This window comes from Herpailurus yagouaroundi, unplaced genomic scaffold (assembly GCF_014898765.1).
Source record: "Herpailurus yagouaroundi ecotype Mexico unplaced genomic scaffold, PumYag 28, whole genome shotgun sequence".
Classification (NCBI taxonomy): Eukaryota; Metazoa; Chordata; class Mammalia; order Carnivora; family Felidae; genus Herpailurus; species Herpailurus yagouaroundi.
This window is the reverse complement of record NW_024412376.1, coordinates 77,699,897-77,713,517: the sequence shown is the minus strand read 5'-3', so window position 1 is coordinate 77,713,517 and position 13,621 is coordinate 77,699,897. Positions and strand designations below refer to the sequence as shown.

Below are 13,621 nucleotides of genomic sequence, written 5' to 3'. Positions count from 1 at the left end.
AGGAAATGCAGCAGAAAATGGGAGAAAGGTCTAAGAGACCTTACGTTCTAGTGGGACACTGAACAGAAGCCAGACAGGTAGTGGCTAGTGACGAGTGTCACAGAGAAAATAACTGGGGCAATGGAACACAGTGCCCAGGAAGCAGAGTGAACGACATGTAAGAGCAAGGGGTCAATAAAGGTCTCTCTGAGGAGGGTGGCACTGAACCCGAGATGACTAAAAGGAACCAGCCACGGAGGTAAAGTATTTCAGGCAGAGGAAGAACAAGTAAAAAGTGCTGGAGCAGAAACAAAAGCCTGGAGCATCTGTCCTTGAGAAGCAGCCCAGGGCCAGGAAAGTCAGAGCAGGGACAGGAGCAGAGGTAGAGAGAGAGAGAGAGAGAGAGAGAGAGAGAGAGAGAGAGACAGACCATGAGTTAGAAGGTCAGAGCCGGACCTCGTCGGGACTTGGGTTTTATTCTATTGACAACGAGCAGCCCCTGGAGAGTTTCAGAGGATAGAGTGCTATGCTCAGATTTATATTTTTGAAGGCTCACTCCGGCTGCTCCAAGAACAGAAAGGCAGTGGGCATAAGGAAGCGGGATTCCAGCCAGAGCACAGCGGATGGTGTAGGCTGGAGACCTGGAGAGCTCAGACAGTACCAGTGCAAGTGGTGGTGGGATGGGGATATCCTGCACAAGACCACCAGGCCAAGCTTCTTAAAGTGCCACTTTGTTTGTGACTGTCTCATGCTCCCAGGCTGCCTGTGACCTCCACTCCTAGCAAGGCAGAGCAGCACAAAAGACCCACGACAGACTCTAATCCTGACTCCTAACTGGTGCCTCTACAGGTCTGGGCAAGCCAAACCCAAAAGAAGACTCCTCAAGTTAAAGAAAACTGGTCTACCTCCAAGGATCATTGTAAGGACCAAACAACAGAAAGGCAGTTTGAAAAGCATAAAGCATAAATATATGTAAACCATGTGATGACTGAACATTTTAACATCTCAGGGTAGAATGCTAAGCCTTTTCTCTTCCCAAGGTCCTCTCTCCTGCTTAATAACCAGCCATTTCTCAAACACATGGAGTCTTTGCTCCTCCTGATCCCTAAAACTGGAATTGTGTTTCTCACCGTTCCTTATCGAAATCCTGCTGGTTCCTCAAGGTTGCATCCTAACAAGTTGTGCAGATTACTCTAAATAGAAGCGGCACATGCATCAGTAATTACTCTCTGCTATAGATTATGGAAGATGGCTCTGAAGCCACAAAGTCCTTAATTCATTTTTTTTTTAATTTTTAAGTTTACTTTTACTTTGGACAGAGGGGGGAGGGAGGGGGGAGGGAGGGAGGGAGAGAGAGAGAGAGAGAGAGAGAGAACGTGAGTGGGGGAAGGGCAAAAGAGAGGGAGACACAGAATCTGAAGTAGGCTCCAGGCTCTGAGCTGTCAGCACAGAGCCTAATTCAGAGCTTGAACTCACGAACCAAGAGATCACGACCTGAAGTTGGACACTTAACCGACTGAGCCACCCAGGCCCCCCACAAAGTCTTTAATTCAAATCAGACCCTCATTCCACTTATTAGCTCTATAATTTTGGTCAAGACATCTATCCCCTGTAGGTCTCAATTTCTCCCTGTGTAGGATAGAAATGCCACCCATCCTATAGGTTTGCTATGCGGTTTGAAGAATTTACATAAGCATGTTTTGTAAACCATTAATAACTGTAGAATTATGGAGTACCTGAGTGGCTCAGTCGGTTGAGCATCTGACTTTGGCTCAGGTCATGATCTCACAGCTCCTCAGTTTGAGCCCCGTGTCAGGCTCTGTGCTGACAGCTCAGAGCCTGGAGCCTGCTTCGGATTCTGTGTCTCCCTCTCTCTCTGCCCCTCCCTCACTTAGAGCCTGGAGTCTCTCTCTCTCTCTCTGCCCCCACCCCAACCCTGCTCATGCACTGTTTCTCTCTCGCTCTCCCTCAAATAAACATTAAATTTTTTTTTTAATAACGGCAGAATTTTAACTTTGAAGAAACATCTGACACCATCACTAGTTCAAATTCCTTATTTTCTAAAACAATATATCTCCCTATTTTAAAAAGTTTATCACTTCTTATCCTTCATGGGATGCGATTTAGGACACTGTCAGGATCTAAACAGACGTCATAAAAAATTTTCTAGATAAAGCTACTAAAATTTCACTTAATTTCTTTTAAAGCTCATAGTGTACTTTAAAACTGACAGGAATTTTACTTCAATAACATTTCACACATAATACATAAAATACACAAGGCCCTCTGGAAAGACTAAGTGGATTTCACTATTTTCATATCGGAAACAACGTTCGACTGGAAGTCCAGACTAGATAAAATCACCCTGCCACGGGCTCCCATAGCACCCTGTCTTCAGAGCCGACCTGTAAGCACATGATGTCTGCTCCACCACCAGCCAGTAAGCTCCAAGCCTATAAAGAACGTGCCTGCTGTGTACATCAGCCATATATCCCCAGAACTGGCACCAAGCTCAGTGCCTAATGCAAAAAAGATTTACTGAACAATTATTTATCTGCACCAAAATGACAAGATCATGGTTCATCACACTAAGATCCAGTGTCCTTTCTGCAAAATAATTTTTTTTTTGAGAGAGAGAGAGCACCCACATGCACAAACAGGGGAGAAGCAGAGGGAGAAGGTGAGAGAATCTGAGGCAGTCTCCACGCCCAGCGTGGATTCGATCTCACAACTGAGATCGTGACCTGAGCCGAGAAATCAAGAATCAGACGCTTAATTGACTAAGCCATCCAGGCGCCCCCCCATTCTGCAAAATATGAACAATTCCAACAGAAGAGTCAACATCACGGGTGATGCCCGCACTGCAGCACAAACACTATTGGCAAATCAAGATACAAGGCAGCAAGGTTTGCTCAGGACCTTGATGTAGGGATGGTTCTTGCACGTTGTTCCCCACTGTCTGGCACAGCGCTCCTCCTTCCTGTGCTCAAAAAACTCTGGGTTGCGAAGAATAGCCACACGGCAGCCCTCGTACATCAGAGCAAATGCGGTGCAGCCGTCCAGCCTCTCTTTGTCTTCATGAGTAGCCGGCAGAACTATAGGTACTGACAAGTTAATGACACCCCCTGCAGGACACAAGAGAACATGAAGCACACAGCTTGGATTACTCAACAGGCCATATATCCACCTTCCACTTCAGGGGATGCTCTTCAAATAATACAAGATTTATGGGTCAGTGACAGTATCTGGCACAGAAAATCAGGAGAGAGAACAACCCCCCCCCCCCGCAAACGGGTTAAAAAAAAAAAAAAAACCAGCAAAACATTAAGAGTGTCAACACCGTGTAGCAATGTACTTCCCACACTTCCCACAACAATTCATGAAACTGTCTTTGGGAAGAAAAAAAGTGGTATAAAATCACAGACATAGAAGAAACAGTTTAACAAGGAAGAATCAACTGGTTAAGCCTGGTGTCCTCAAAATATACTGAGCACCTCCAATATATGAATAAGACAAAAAATGATTTCAGGGCCTTTCTAGGAAAATGTAAATCCGTCCTGATAACTATACTTTGAGTGGCAAGTATACTTGAGTCTGCTGGGGATACTTGGGTTTCCTTGAGAGAGGAAGACAAAAACACCCAAAAGGTTTTTTGATTTCTTCGTTTTTAATCAGAATTAAACCAATACCAGTGATTACTGGCCAAGAAACAAAGGAAGCAAGTGTGTCTATTTCAATCCAAATATGTTGTCTGTGAGACAATAAGCACATCCTCAGTTTCCAACCTTTCAAGTTCTAAAAGTTTTTTTTTTTTCCTACTCATCATGCCCAGGTTAGAAAAATAAAATGCACTCTCAAATTCATATGTGGATCTTATTTACATACCAGATAAACGCATACTTTCTTGGAAATCATGGCTTGCCTTCCTTGGACAAAAGAGGTCAACAAAAATCAGTGATAACTGCTTGGCTGCTTTAAAGTTACCACCACTAGGTACAGTTTAAAGGGGAAAATTAATAGGTAGATTTGCAGCAAACACAAGGCTAAATCATTCCGAAGGAGGCAGTCCACAAAGATTCTGCCATTGGTTCCAAAGAAGAACAATCAAAAAGCAATATCTAACACTTACATTTTTGTGATACAAGTTTCTTGAGAAGAATGACTAGGAGTTACAATTTCTGGTATCAATTTCATTCCTTAGTTAAAAGTCATAACACAGACTATATTATAGTCTGGCTATTTTATAGGCTTAGTGACATTTAAAAATATTTTATTTAATGTAACAAATTAATCTTACCAACACTATACAAAGTTCTGGGTAGCTGAATTGTCAGTAAAATATATTAAACATCAATGCCTTTGACAATTTTTTTTTTTTAGTGCTTTAAAAGAGGAAGAAGAACCATCACTTTGACCATCTATTTCAGGACTTCTTTGTTTTGTTTTTAAGATTTTATTTTAAGGAAACTCTACACCCAACTTGGGGCTCAAACTCACAACCCTGAGATTAAGAGTTACATGCTCCACCAACTGAGAGGCAGCCAGGTGCCCCTATTTCAGGACTCCTTAACTTGGCCTTGCTGATTCCTTATTAGAACACTCAAGCAAGCAGGGGCACCTGGGTGGCTCCATCGGTTCGGCTTCCGACTTCAGCCCAGGTCATGATCTAACGGTTCATGGGTTCAAGCCCCACGTCGGGCTCTGTTCTGACAGCTCAGAGCCCGGAGCCCGCTTTGAATTGTGTCTCCCTCTCTCTCTCTGCCCCTTCCCTACTCACACTCTGTCTCCCTCTGTCTCTCAAAAATAAATAAACATTGAAAAAAAAATTCAAAAAAAACCACGCAAGCATGGATTTCAGGACAGCAAAATTCAGGATATATGTGCACTTTTTCAGAGAAAGGCCTTCCATGATGATCAGGTGGATACAGCAGAGGGAAATTCTATTCGTTTCTTAAATCCATTTTCAGCCCTTATGCCCAGGGAAACCTGCATATACAAACCTGCATATCTCCCTCTGCAATAAATCACAATCCAGAAAACAAAACAAAACAAAAAGATCTCACGGTTCACTTCAAACATTCAGTACCGATATAACTTGGTCTTAAAATACTATCTTCCAGGGCACTTGGGTGGCTCAGTTGGTTAAGCATCCGACTTCACCTCAGGTCAGGATCTCATGGTTCGTGGGTTCGAGCCCCAGGTTGGGCTCTGTGCTGACGGCTCAGAGCCTGGAGCCTGCTTTGGATTCTGTGTCTCCCTCTCTCTCTCTGCCCCTCCCCCACTTGCACTCGCTCTCAAAAATAAATAAAACACTTAAAATGCTACCTCCATTGAAGACATCACCACTACTTTTTAGAGGCAGTGATGAACTGCTGCCCCTGTGTAATTTCTCTTCCATACTCAATGTACAATTGAATGCAGAAGCTCTTACCATCCAGGAGACAATCAAAATGAAGGCACTGCAAGTACTCCCTCTCTCTCATAAAGCCATTCAGGGGGGTTGCCCAACCTTCTGCCAGAACCTGTACCCACTGCATATCCACCTAGTAAATGAGACAGTAAAGGAAAATGCTCTACTTCATATACTTATGCACAAAAACACTAATAACCTTTAAGAGTTTAATTTGGAAAGCAATGGAAAGAAACACCTCGAGAATGATTATAGATTATACAAATCTAATAAAGATTAAGGGCACTAGGAAAATGTGCATCTCTCCTAATCAATGTGCGTAACATTAGTCTTCAAAGCATTTCTAATAAGGATGGCATCTCCTAAACTAGTGGCTCTCAAACTTTAATATGCTAGAAGAAACCCTGGGAAGGCCTTTATTAAAATAGAGATTGTTCCACCTCCACAGATTCTACTTCAATCGCTTTGGTGTGGGGCCCAAGAATTTGTATTTTTAATAGGTTCCCAGAAAATGCTAAATGATAGTCTGCAAGTTATACTGTGACAACTAATGCCTTAAACTAAAACAAACTTTACATAAAAATATTTACCAGAACAAGTGCCTGACCAATGACAGGGCACCCTTTATTTTATAAAGGTTATGTTACGTCTTGACTTTTAAGATTTCTAACCTATCCTACCAGAACGTTAAGGAATTGATGGACTACATACCATTAACGGAAGCTGGATATGCTCATTTTTTAACTGTGCGTGTGTGCAGCAGTGGCTCTCAAATGAGAAAAGATAAAGCACCTGGCCAACTGGGTGCAGTAAAATGTAGCTTACCATTTATTCCCAAAGTATGTGGGCCAATGTATTCCCCTCCTGTAAGTCACAGGATAAATTATATACATAGACCAAATTGTTTCACTTACTTTCAAGTTTTCCTCTTACCAATTATTTCTAAACGTTGGACAGTGGCCACTATTTGTCTCTACTGGAATTCAATTCTAGATGGTATGTGTTATGGACTGAATGTCTGTGTTCCCCCTCAAATTCGTATGTTGAAGCCCCAATCCCCAATGTGACTGTATTTGGAGATGTGGCCTATGAGGAGGTGACAAGGTGTAATGAGGTCATGAGGGTGGGGCCCTAATCCAACAGGTCTGGTACCCTCACAGGAAGAGGGACACCAGAGCTCACAGCTATCAGCAAGCCAGGAAGAGTCTCACCAAGAACCAAAATCAGCCAGCACCTTGATCTTACACTTTTCAATCTCCAGATCCACAAGAGGGGCAATTTTTGCTGTTTAATCCATCTAGTCTACGGTATTTGCTCTGGCCCCCCAAGTTAATACACTATCCGACTTAAGATGGATTTTTTAATTACTTTTCATAACTGCCGTGGAAAGAACAAGCCACTACATTAAAAGAGCTACTGTGTTTCTGTGTTGTAGAGCTCTGCTGACCTGGATTCACAATCATTCATCCTCATTCTGTGTATATATGTATGTTCACTCCATGCAAAGTATGTCAATGACAACATTTGTTCCTTTGCGACGGCCACCTTCCTACGTGGCTCTGTTCTCCGGCTCTCCCTCTCTGCTCCCTCAGAATGTCCTGGCTTCTGGTCAGAGACCCAATCCCATAAAGCACATCAAATAATCTATACTTCTAATCAGGGATTTGAATAATTACTTAAAGAGGACTTCTCTAAGCCCAGAAATTTGTTGGTGCTTAAAGATTTGGTGCTTCCCTGGGTGTTCTGGATTTTTAGTAACTAAATGAAAGGCTGGGAAATTCAACTTCTGGTCCAGCTTCTTATTCATCTCTCAATTTTAAAAGTACGTCTAAAGGATATAATTTAAAATTCTCTAATATTTGAAAATGATAAATTATAGTTTCCAATGTTGTTGTATCTAGTTTACCTCAGTAGGTTTTTTTTGGCGGGGAGAACAGTTAATGAGAGCTAAGACATGCACATAATGACTCTTACCAAATAAGAGATTCAAGGTTTTGGCAGAGGATTATGAAACACGTTTGGAGGGAAAAAATGTTCATTTTAATTACTATATAGTACTTTGAAGCTTTAAGAACTCATTCCTTCTGATAAACCTAAAACTTTTACACAATCTTTGATCTTTGCTATTTCAAAATAGATAAATCTTATGACATTAAATACATTAAATACATTTCCAAATCCTGGAAATTGTGACATAAACTACAACTAACCCCCAGCCGCCAGTACCCATGCCCTCAAACATAGCTAAAAAACAAAGTAGACAGATAATGAGTATATATTAAGGCTAAATCACTGGGTACGAAGACCAACAAAGCACTTACTTTATTAATTTTCAATGCTGGCAATGTTTCTGCATCTGTTTTTGCCAGATGGAGTTTGTTTTCTGGCACATACAGTTCTTTTACTTCGTAAGAGGCATCCACAGGTACAATATCCTATACAACAACAAAAGTACAATTAAATGTTTGCCTCAACAATTTAAAGTTCTCCAAAGGGTGTCTTGATGAAGAACATTAACATTTCAAAGTGAGACGTTATAAAAAAAAGCATAAAAGAGGGCTCTGACTGCGGTGCCCCCTCCCCAGTCAATTTTCCTCATGTCAGCTCTCTCAACAGAGAATATCCCACATACAAGAAGTCACTGAGTATCATGTCCCATTGCCTAGTGAAAAGAATGAATTCCGAGAACGTGCCACATACGTAAAACCCAGCAACTGCAAAGAAGAGGTGACCTCAACTAAGAGGTAACAACAGAAAGAACTTGGAAGTAAATACAGTCACTCTGAATACAATCATTGTTATCTTTAACATGTCACCAAACCATTTTATTCCAGCTTTTGTATGCATCTTTATCGCTAGCGATCACCTTCTCAGTCCGGCCACATGAAACCCAAGAGTATGTCAGCTTCACTCCCACTCTGGCAGTTTGGGGAACAGCACTTTTTGGTCCCATATGAAATGCAGTCTGGACATTTTATCTGAACTCCAAGTATGCATTTACACAACATTGGGGCAATGCTTGTCTCTCAGAATATACAAGAATGTATTTGTGATTACCACAACATAGCTCTTGAGCTGATCTTTACAAGGCTTGTTCGCAACACTTATCATACCCCAAGGAATAATTACTAAATGTGTTTAATTACTTCAACTTTCTTTTAAGCCAAATCTATTAGGTAACCTTTATAAGCATACAAAATTGTCAATGATTAAGGACTTTTCATACATGTATTTTGTCCAAGCAATACTTTGTTATTCAAAATAGAGTAATACTCAAGAGAATGAGAAGATAAGCCACAGACTGAGAAAAAATATTTGCAAAAAGCATACCTGAAAAAGGACTGTTATCTAAGATACAGAAAGAACACTTAACATTCAACAATAAGACGGGTGCCTGGGTGGCTCAGTCGGTTGAGCGTCCAACTTCGGCTCAGGTCATGACCTCACAGTTCGTTGAGTTTGAGCCCTGTATTGGGGTTCTGTGGTGACAGCTCAGAGCCTGGCTTCAGATTCTGTGTCTCCCTCTCTCTGCTCCTCCCTTGCTCATGCTCTGTCTCTCTCTCAAAAGTAAATAAACATTTAAAAAAAAATTTTTTTAATTCAACAATAGAAAAACAAACAGCCCAATATTTAAAAAATGGGCCAAAGGTCTGAACAGAAACCTTACCAGAGAAGATCTACAAATGACCAAGAAACAAATGAAATGATACCTTACATCACATCAGCAGGGAAAGGCAAATTAAAACAAACAAGAAACCACCACACAGCTATGAGAATGGCCAATATCCAAAATACTGACAAAAACCAAACCCAGGTGAGGATGTGGAGTAACAGGAATTCTCATGCACTGCTGCTAGCAATGCGAATGGTACAGACATTTTGGAAGACAGGTTGGCAGTTTCTTACGAAACTAAACACACTCGGGGCGCCTGGGTGGCTCCATCAGTTGAGTGTCCGACTTTGGCTCAGGTCATGACCTTGTGGTTTGTCAGTTGGAGCCCTGCATCAGGCTCTGTGCTGACAGCTCAGAGCCTGGAGCCTGCTTTGGATTCTGTGTCTCTCTCTCTCTCTCTGCCCCTCCGCCCTCCTCTCAAAAATAAACAAACATTAAAAAAAAAAAAAAACCTAAACACACTCAATTGTGCTCCTTGGTGTTTATCCAAATGAGTTGAAAACCTATGTCCACACAAAAACCTGCACAGATGTTTCCATCAGCTTTACTCATAATTGCAGGACTTGGAAATAATCATGTCCCTCAGAAGACAAATGGATAAACTGGGACATCCAGACAAGGAGTGCAGTAGAAGAAACAAACTATCAAGCTACGAAAAAGACACTACAGAACTTTATACTACATATTAATAAGTAAAAGGAGCCAATCTGAAAAGGCTCCATACTGTAAGATACCAACTATATGACATTCTGGAAAAGTCAAAACTATGGAGACACTAAAAACATCAGTGTTGCCAGGAGTTATGGGCCAAGGGGTGGGGGTAAGCAGAACCAAAGAAGAGGGCATTTTTAGGGCAATGAAATGATACTATGACAGTAGATAGTGTCATTATACATTTGTCAAAACCCACAGAATTTACAACCCTAGTGTAAACTATGAATTTTGGATGAGATGTTACACTAGGTTTATCAATTGTAACAAATGTACTACTCTGGTGAAGGGTATTGAAAGGATAGGCTTATGGGGGAAGAGAGCAGGGGGTATATGGGAACTCACTGTACTTTCCACTCAGTTTTGCTATCAACCTAAAACTGCTCTTAAAAATAGTCAAGGGGGGGGGGGCGTCTGGGTGGCGCAGTCGGTTAAGCGTCCGACTTCAGCCAGGTCACGATCTCGCGGTCCGTGAGTTCGAGCCCCGCGTCAGGCTCTGGGCTGATGGCTCAGAGCCTGGAGCCTGTTTCCAATTCTGTGTCTCCCTCTCTCTCTGCCCCTCCCCCATTCATGCTCTGTCTCTCTCTGTCCCAAAAATAAATAAACGTTGAAAAAAAAAATTAAAAAAAAAAAATAGTCAATGGGGGTGGGGAGGGGTTGGCACCTGGGTAGCTCATTTGGTTGAACATCTAACTCTTGATTTCAGCTCAGGTCATGATCCCAGGGTTGTGGGATCAAGCCCCTTGTCAGGCTCCAAGTGGAGCACAAAGCCTGCTTCAGATTCTCTCTCTCCCTCAGCCCCTCTCCCACAAATGCTCTCTAAAACAAAAGTTAAAATAATAAAAATTAGTCCATTAAAAAATGCAGAACAACAAAAGTAATTCAAAGTATCAATGGTGAGGGCCCCTGGGTGGCTCAGTCAATTAAGTATCCAACTTCTGCTCAGGTCATGTAAGTTGGAGCCCTGTGTCGAGCTCTGTGCTGACAGCTTGGACCCTGGAGCCTGCTTCAGATTCTGTGTCTCTCTCCTTCCCTGCCCCTCCCTTGCTCAGGCTCTGTCTTTCTCTCTCTCTCAATAATAAAATAAACATTAAAATAGTTACTTTAATTTAAAAAAATAAATAAATAATAAAATAAATATCAATAGAAGAACCAGATTTTTGAACACATACTCTATTTTCCTGAGGAGTAAGTGTGGGAAAAAACTTCCAACTTATATTTGGACTTACATTAATATCTTCAGTAGAGGAAAAAAGCAGTCAGATATGTATATCAAAGCTAGCTGATCTCATAGAAGACCTAGTGCTACTATTCAAGTAGCCCCTATGGATTCTGAAAATCTAGAAAGATTTATTCTCAGGGCGGCCGGGTGGCTCAGTCGGTTAAGCGTCTGTCTTTGGCTCAGGTCATGATCTCACAGTTCCAGTTCATGGGTTCGAGCCCTGTGTCAGGCTCTGTGCTGACAGCTCAGAGCCTGGAGCCTGCTTCAGATTGTGTCTCCCTCTCTCTCTCTCTCTGCCCCTCCCCACCCCCTCAAAACTAAATAAAAACATTAGAAAGATTTACTCTCCCACATTTCTCCTCAAAGATGAAACAAAAGAGACAGTTTGGCATCAGCTAAATCGTATGCCAAAATCAGTCTCCTCCTACTGGTAAATTCAAGTCCTCTGATCTTTCTCATGATAAAACCAAGGATAAAGAGAGTAAACATGAAGGAAAAGAGAAAATAAGTAATAAAATTTCAACACAGGAAAGAAATTAAAAAAAAAAAACACCACTTGCTACGATACCAAGTTTAGCTAATTGCTCTGGTGTGCAGACATGAAAGGTATTTTTGTCCCTTGAGCATCCCACTGCTCAGAGGAGGAGGCAAGTGGAAAAGTGAGTGTGTAAAACATAAACCATGCACACAGCCCAGGGCACTTCATATACCTTCCAGGCCTTCTGCAATGAAGCAGCCAGCAGGCATCCACAGCTGCAGGCTATTCATTGTGTTTACATGGCTAATACTACGTGAGGACATTAAAGACAACAGTGAAGGAAGAATGACAGCTTCCACCACCTGCCTCTGTTTTCTCTTTGTAGGTTTCAATACTATACAACCTGTATTAATGAGGCAGATTGTTTGTTTGTTTATTTTGAGAGAGAAAGAACAGGTGAGAGGGGAAGGAGCAGAAAGAAAGGGAGGAAGAAAATCCCAAGCAGGCTCTGTCAGCACAGAGCCCAATGTGGGGCTCAAACTCATGAACTGTGAGATCATAACCTGAGCCAAAATCAAGAGTTGGACATTCAACCGACTCAGCCACCCAGGTGCCCCAAGGCAAATTATTTCTAATGATGCCAAACAAAAGAGGGCATGTCTTAAAGTTTGCCATTGGGGTCTAAGTGGTAAGTATACATTCACAATTTATATATAATACTTGATTTCACTGTGTACCTGAAGAGGAAATCACATATAGCAAAGTCTCTTGTTTTTTTTGGTATGTCAATTATATCTCAATAAAACTGAATGAAAGATGACTCTTCTTATAATCTAGCAAAAGAAATAACTTATGGTCGTTCATTCTGTGCATTCTAATTCCAGGAATTACTGTTAGTATATTTATTTTAAATTATAAAAGAGCAGTAAAGAGAATTTGGAATTGAGAAAAAAAATCACCCCACATACAGTTATCATTGTCATTTTTGTATATTCCCTTCCCCATTACAGGGCACTGGTAGTTTCAGAAGTCTGTACAAAACCTATTATTTCATCAACTAGAAAATAAAAATTAGGATCAACTTTTCCTGCACAAACAACATGACATGCATTAGGAGAACTGCACACACCCTACCATGTTCAATTAGCTTCTTAGAAATGCAAAAGGTCTCAGAGGTCTTGAGACACACCCATTTTTCCAGCTGCAAGATAAAGACCAGAAATCCTCCACACTAGGAACAAATGCTAAAATGACATTACACAAAAAGTCAGGCATTCATTAACAGGAAGACCATGATAAAAGTTCACAAAACAGACTTAAAATCAGAAACATTAGAAACACAGTATCTTCAAAACCAAAGATGTTAGCATCTGTGAACCTGTCTCCTCCTCAACTGTTTAAAATAGATATATATGCATATATGGTACAGGCCTGTTGTGAAATTCAGTAATTTTAAATCTCTGAAGTGCAGTGGCGCCTGGGTGGCTCAGGCGGTTAAGCATCCGACTTCGGTCAATGATCTCTCGGTCTGTGAGTTTGAGCCCCGCCCGCATCAGGCTCTGTGCTGACAGCCCAGAGCCTGGAGCCTGCTTCGGATTCTGTGTCTCCGTCTCTCTCTCTGCCCCGCCCCAGCTCATGCTCTCTCTCTCCCCAAAATAAACAAACATTAAAAAAATGTTTTTAATAAAAATAAAAATAAAATACCTGAAGTACAGGGACTAACATTAATGCCCACTACCATTCCAGCATTGTCCTAAGGGCATATGAATGAATCCACTTAATCTTCATGCAATCCTACCTATGAAGATAGAAACATTCTCCTTTAACAGATTTGGAAATTGAGGCTCAGAAGAGGTTAATAACTGGCCCCCAGTCCCTGCCATACTATCTGCCAATGCACTTAACACACAAAAAATACTCAATAAATATAATGTGCTTGCTACGTTCCAGGAGCTGCTCTAAGCACTCTGCATATACTAACTCATATAGACTCCTCGGTACAATTCTAAGACAGACAGGTACGGTAATTCTCATTGAACAGACAAGGGTACTGAAGCCACAGAAATTAGGTATTTTATGTAGTTAATTGATAAATATTACAACTGGGATTCCAACTAAGGTCCAAATATTATCCCCCCTCCCCCCAAA

At 41.5% G+C, this 13,621-nt stretch overlaps 1 protein-coding gene across 3 annotated transcripts in view; it reads right to left on the bottom strand.

The window, feature by feature from the left end:
- PAPSS1 (3'-phosphoadenosine 5'-phosphosulfate synthase 1) overlaps positions 1 to 13,621 on the bottom strand; it is a 106,687-nt gene that overhangs the window by 49,206 nt on the left and 43,860 nt on the right. For all 3 annotated transcript variants that reach the window (XM_040476672.1, XM_040476663.1, XM_040476680.1), the window contains exons 6-8: positions 7,711 to 7,824; positions 5,411 to 5,522; positions 2,899 to 3,104 (exon numbers count right to left, since the gene is read on the bottom strand). In XM_040476672.1, coding sequence (XP_040332606.1) covers positions 2,899 to 3,104; positions 5,411 to 5,522; positions 7,711 to 7,824 — 432 coding nt within the window. The remainder of the gene's footprint in view (positions 1 to 2,898; positions 3,105 to 5,410; positions 5,523 to 7,710; positions 7,825 to 13,621) is intronic.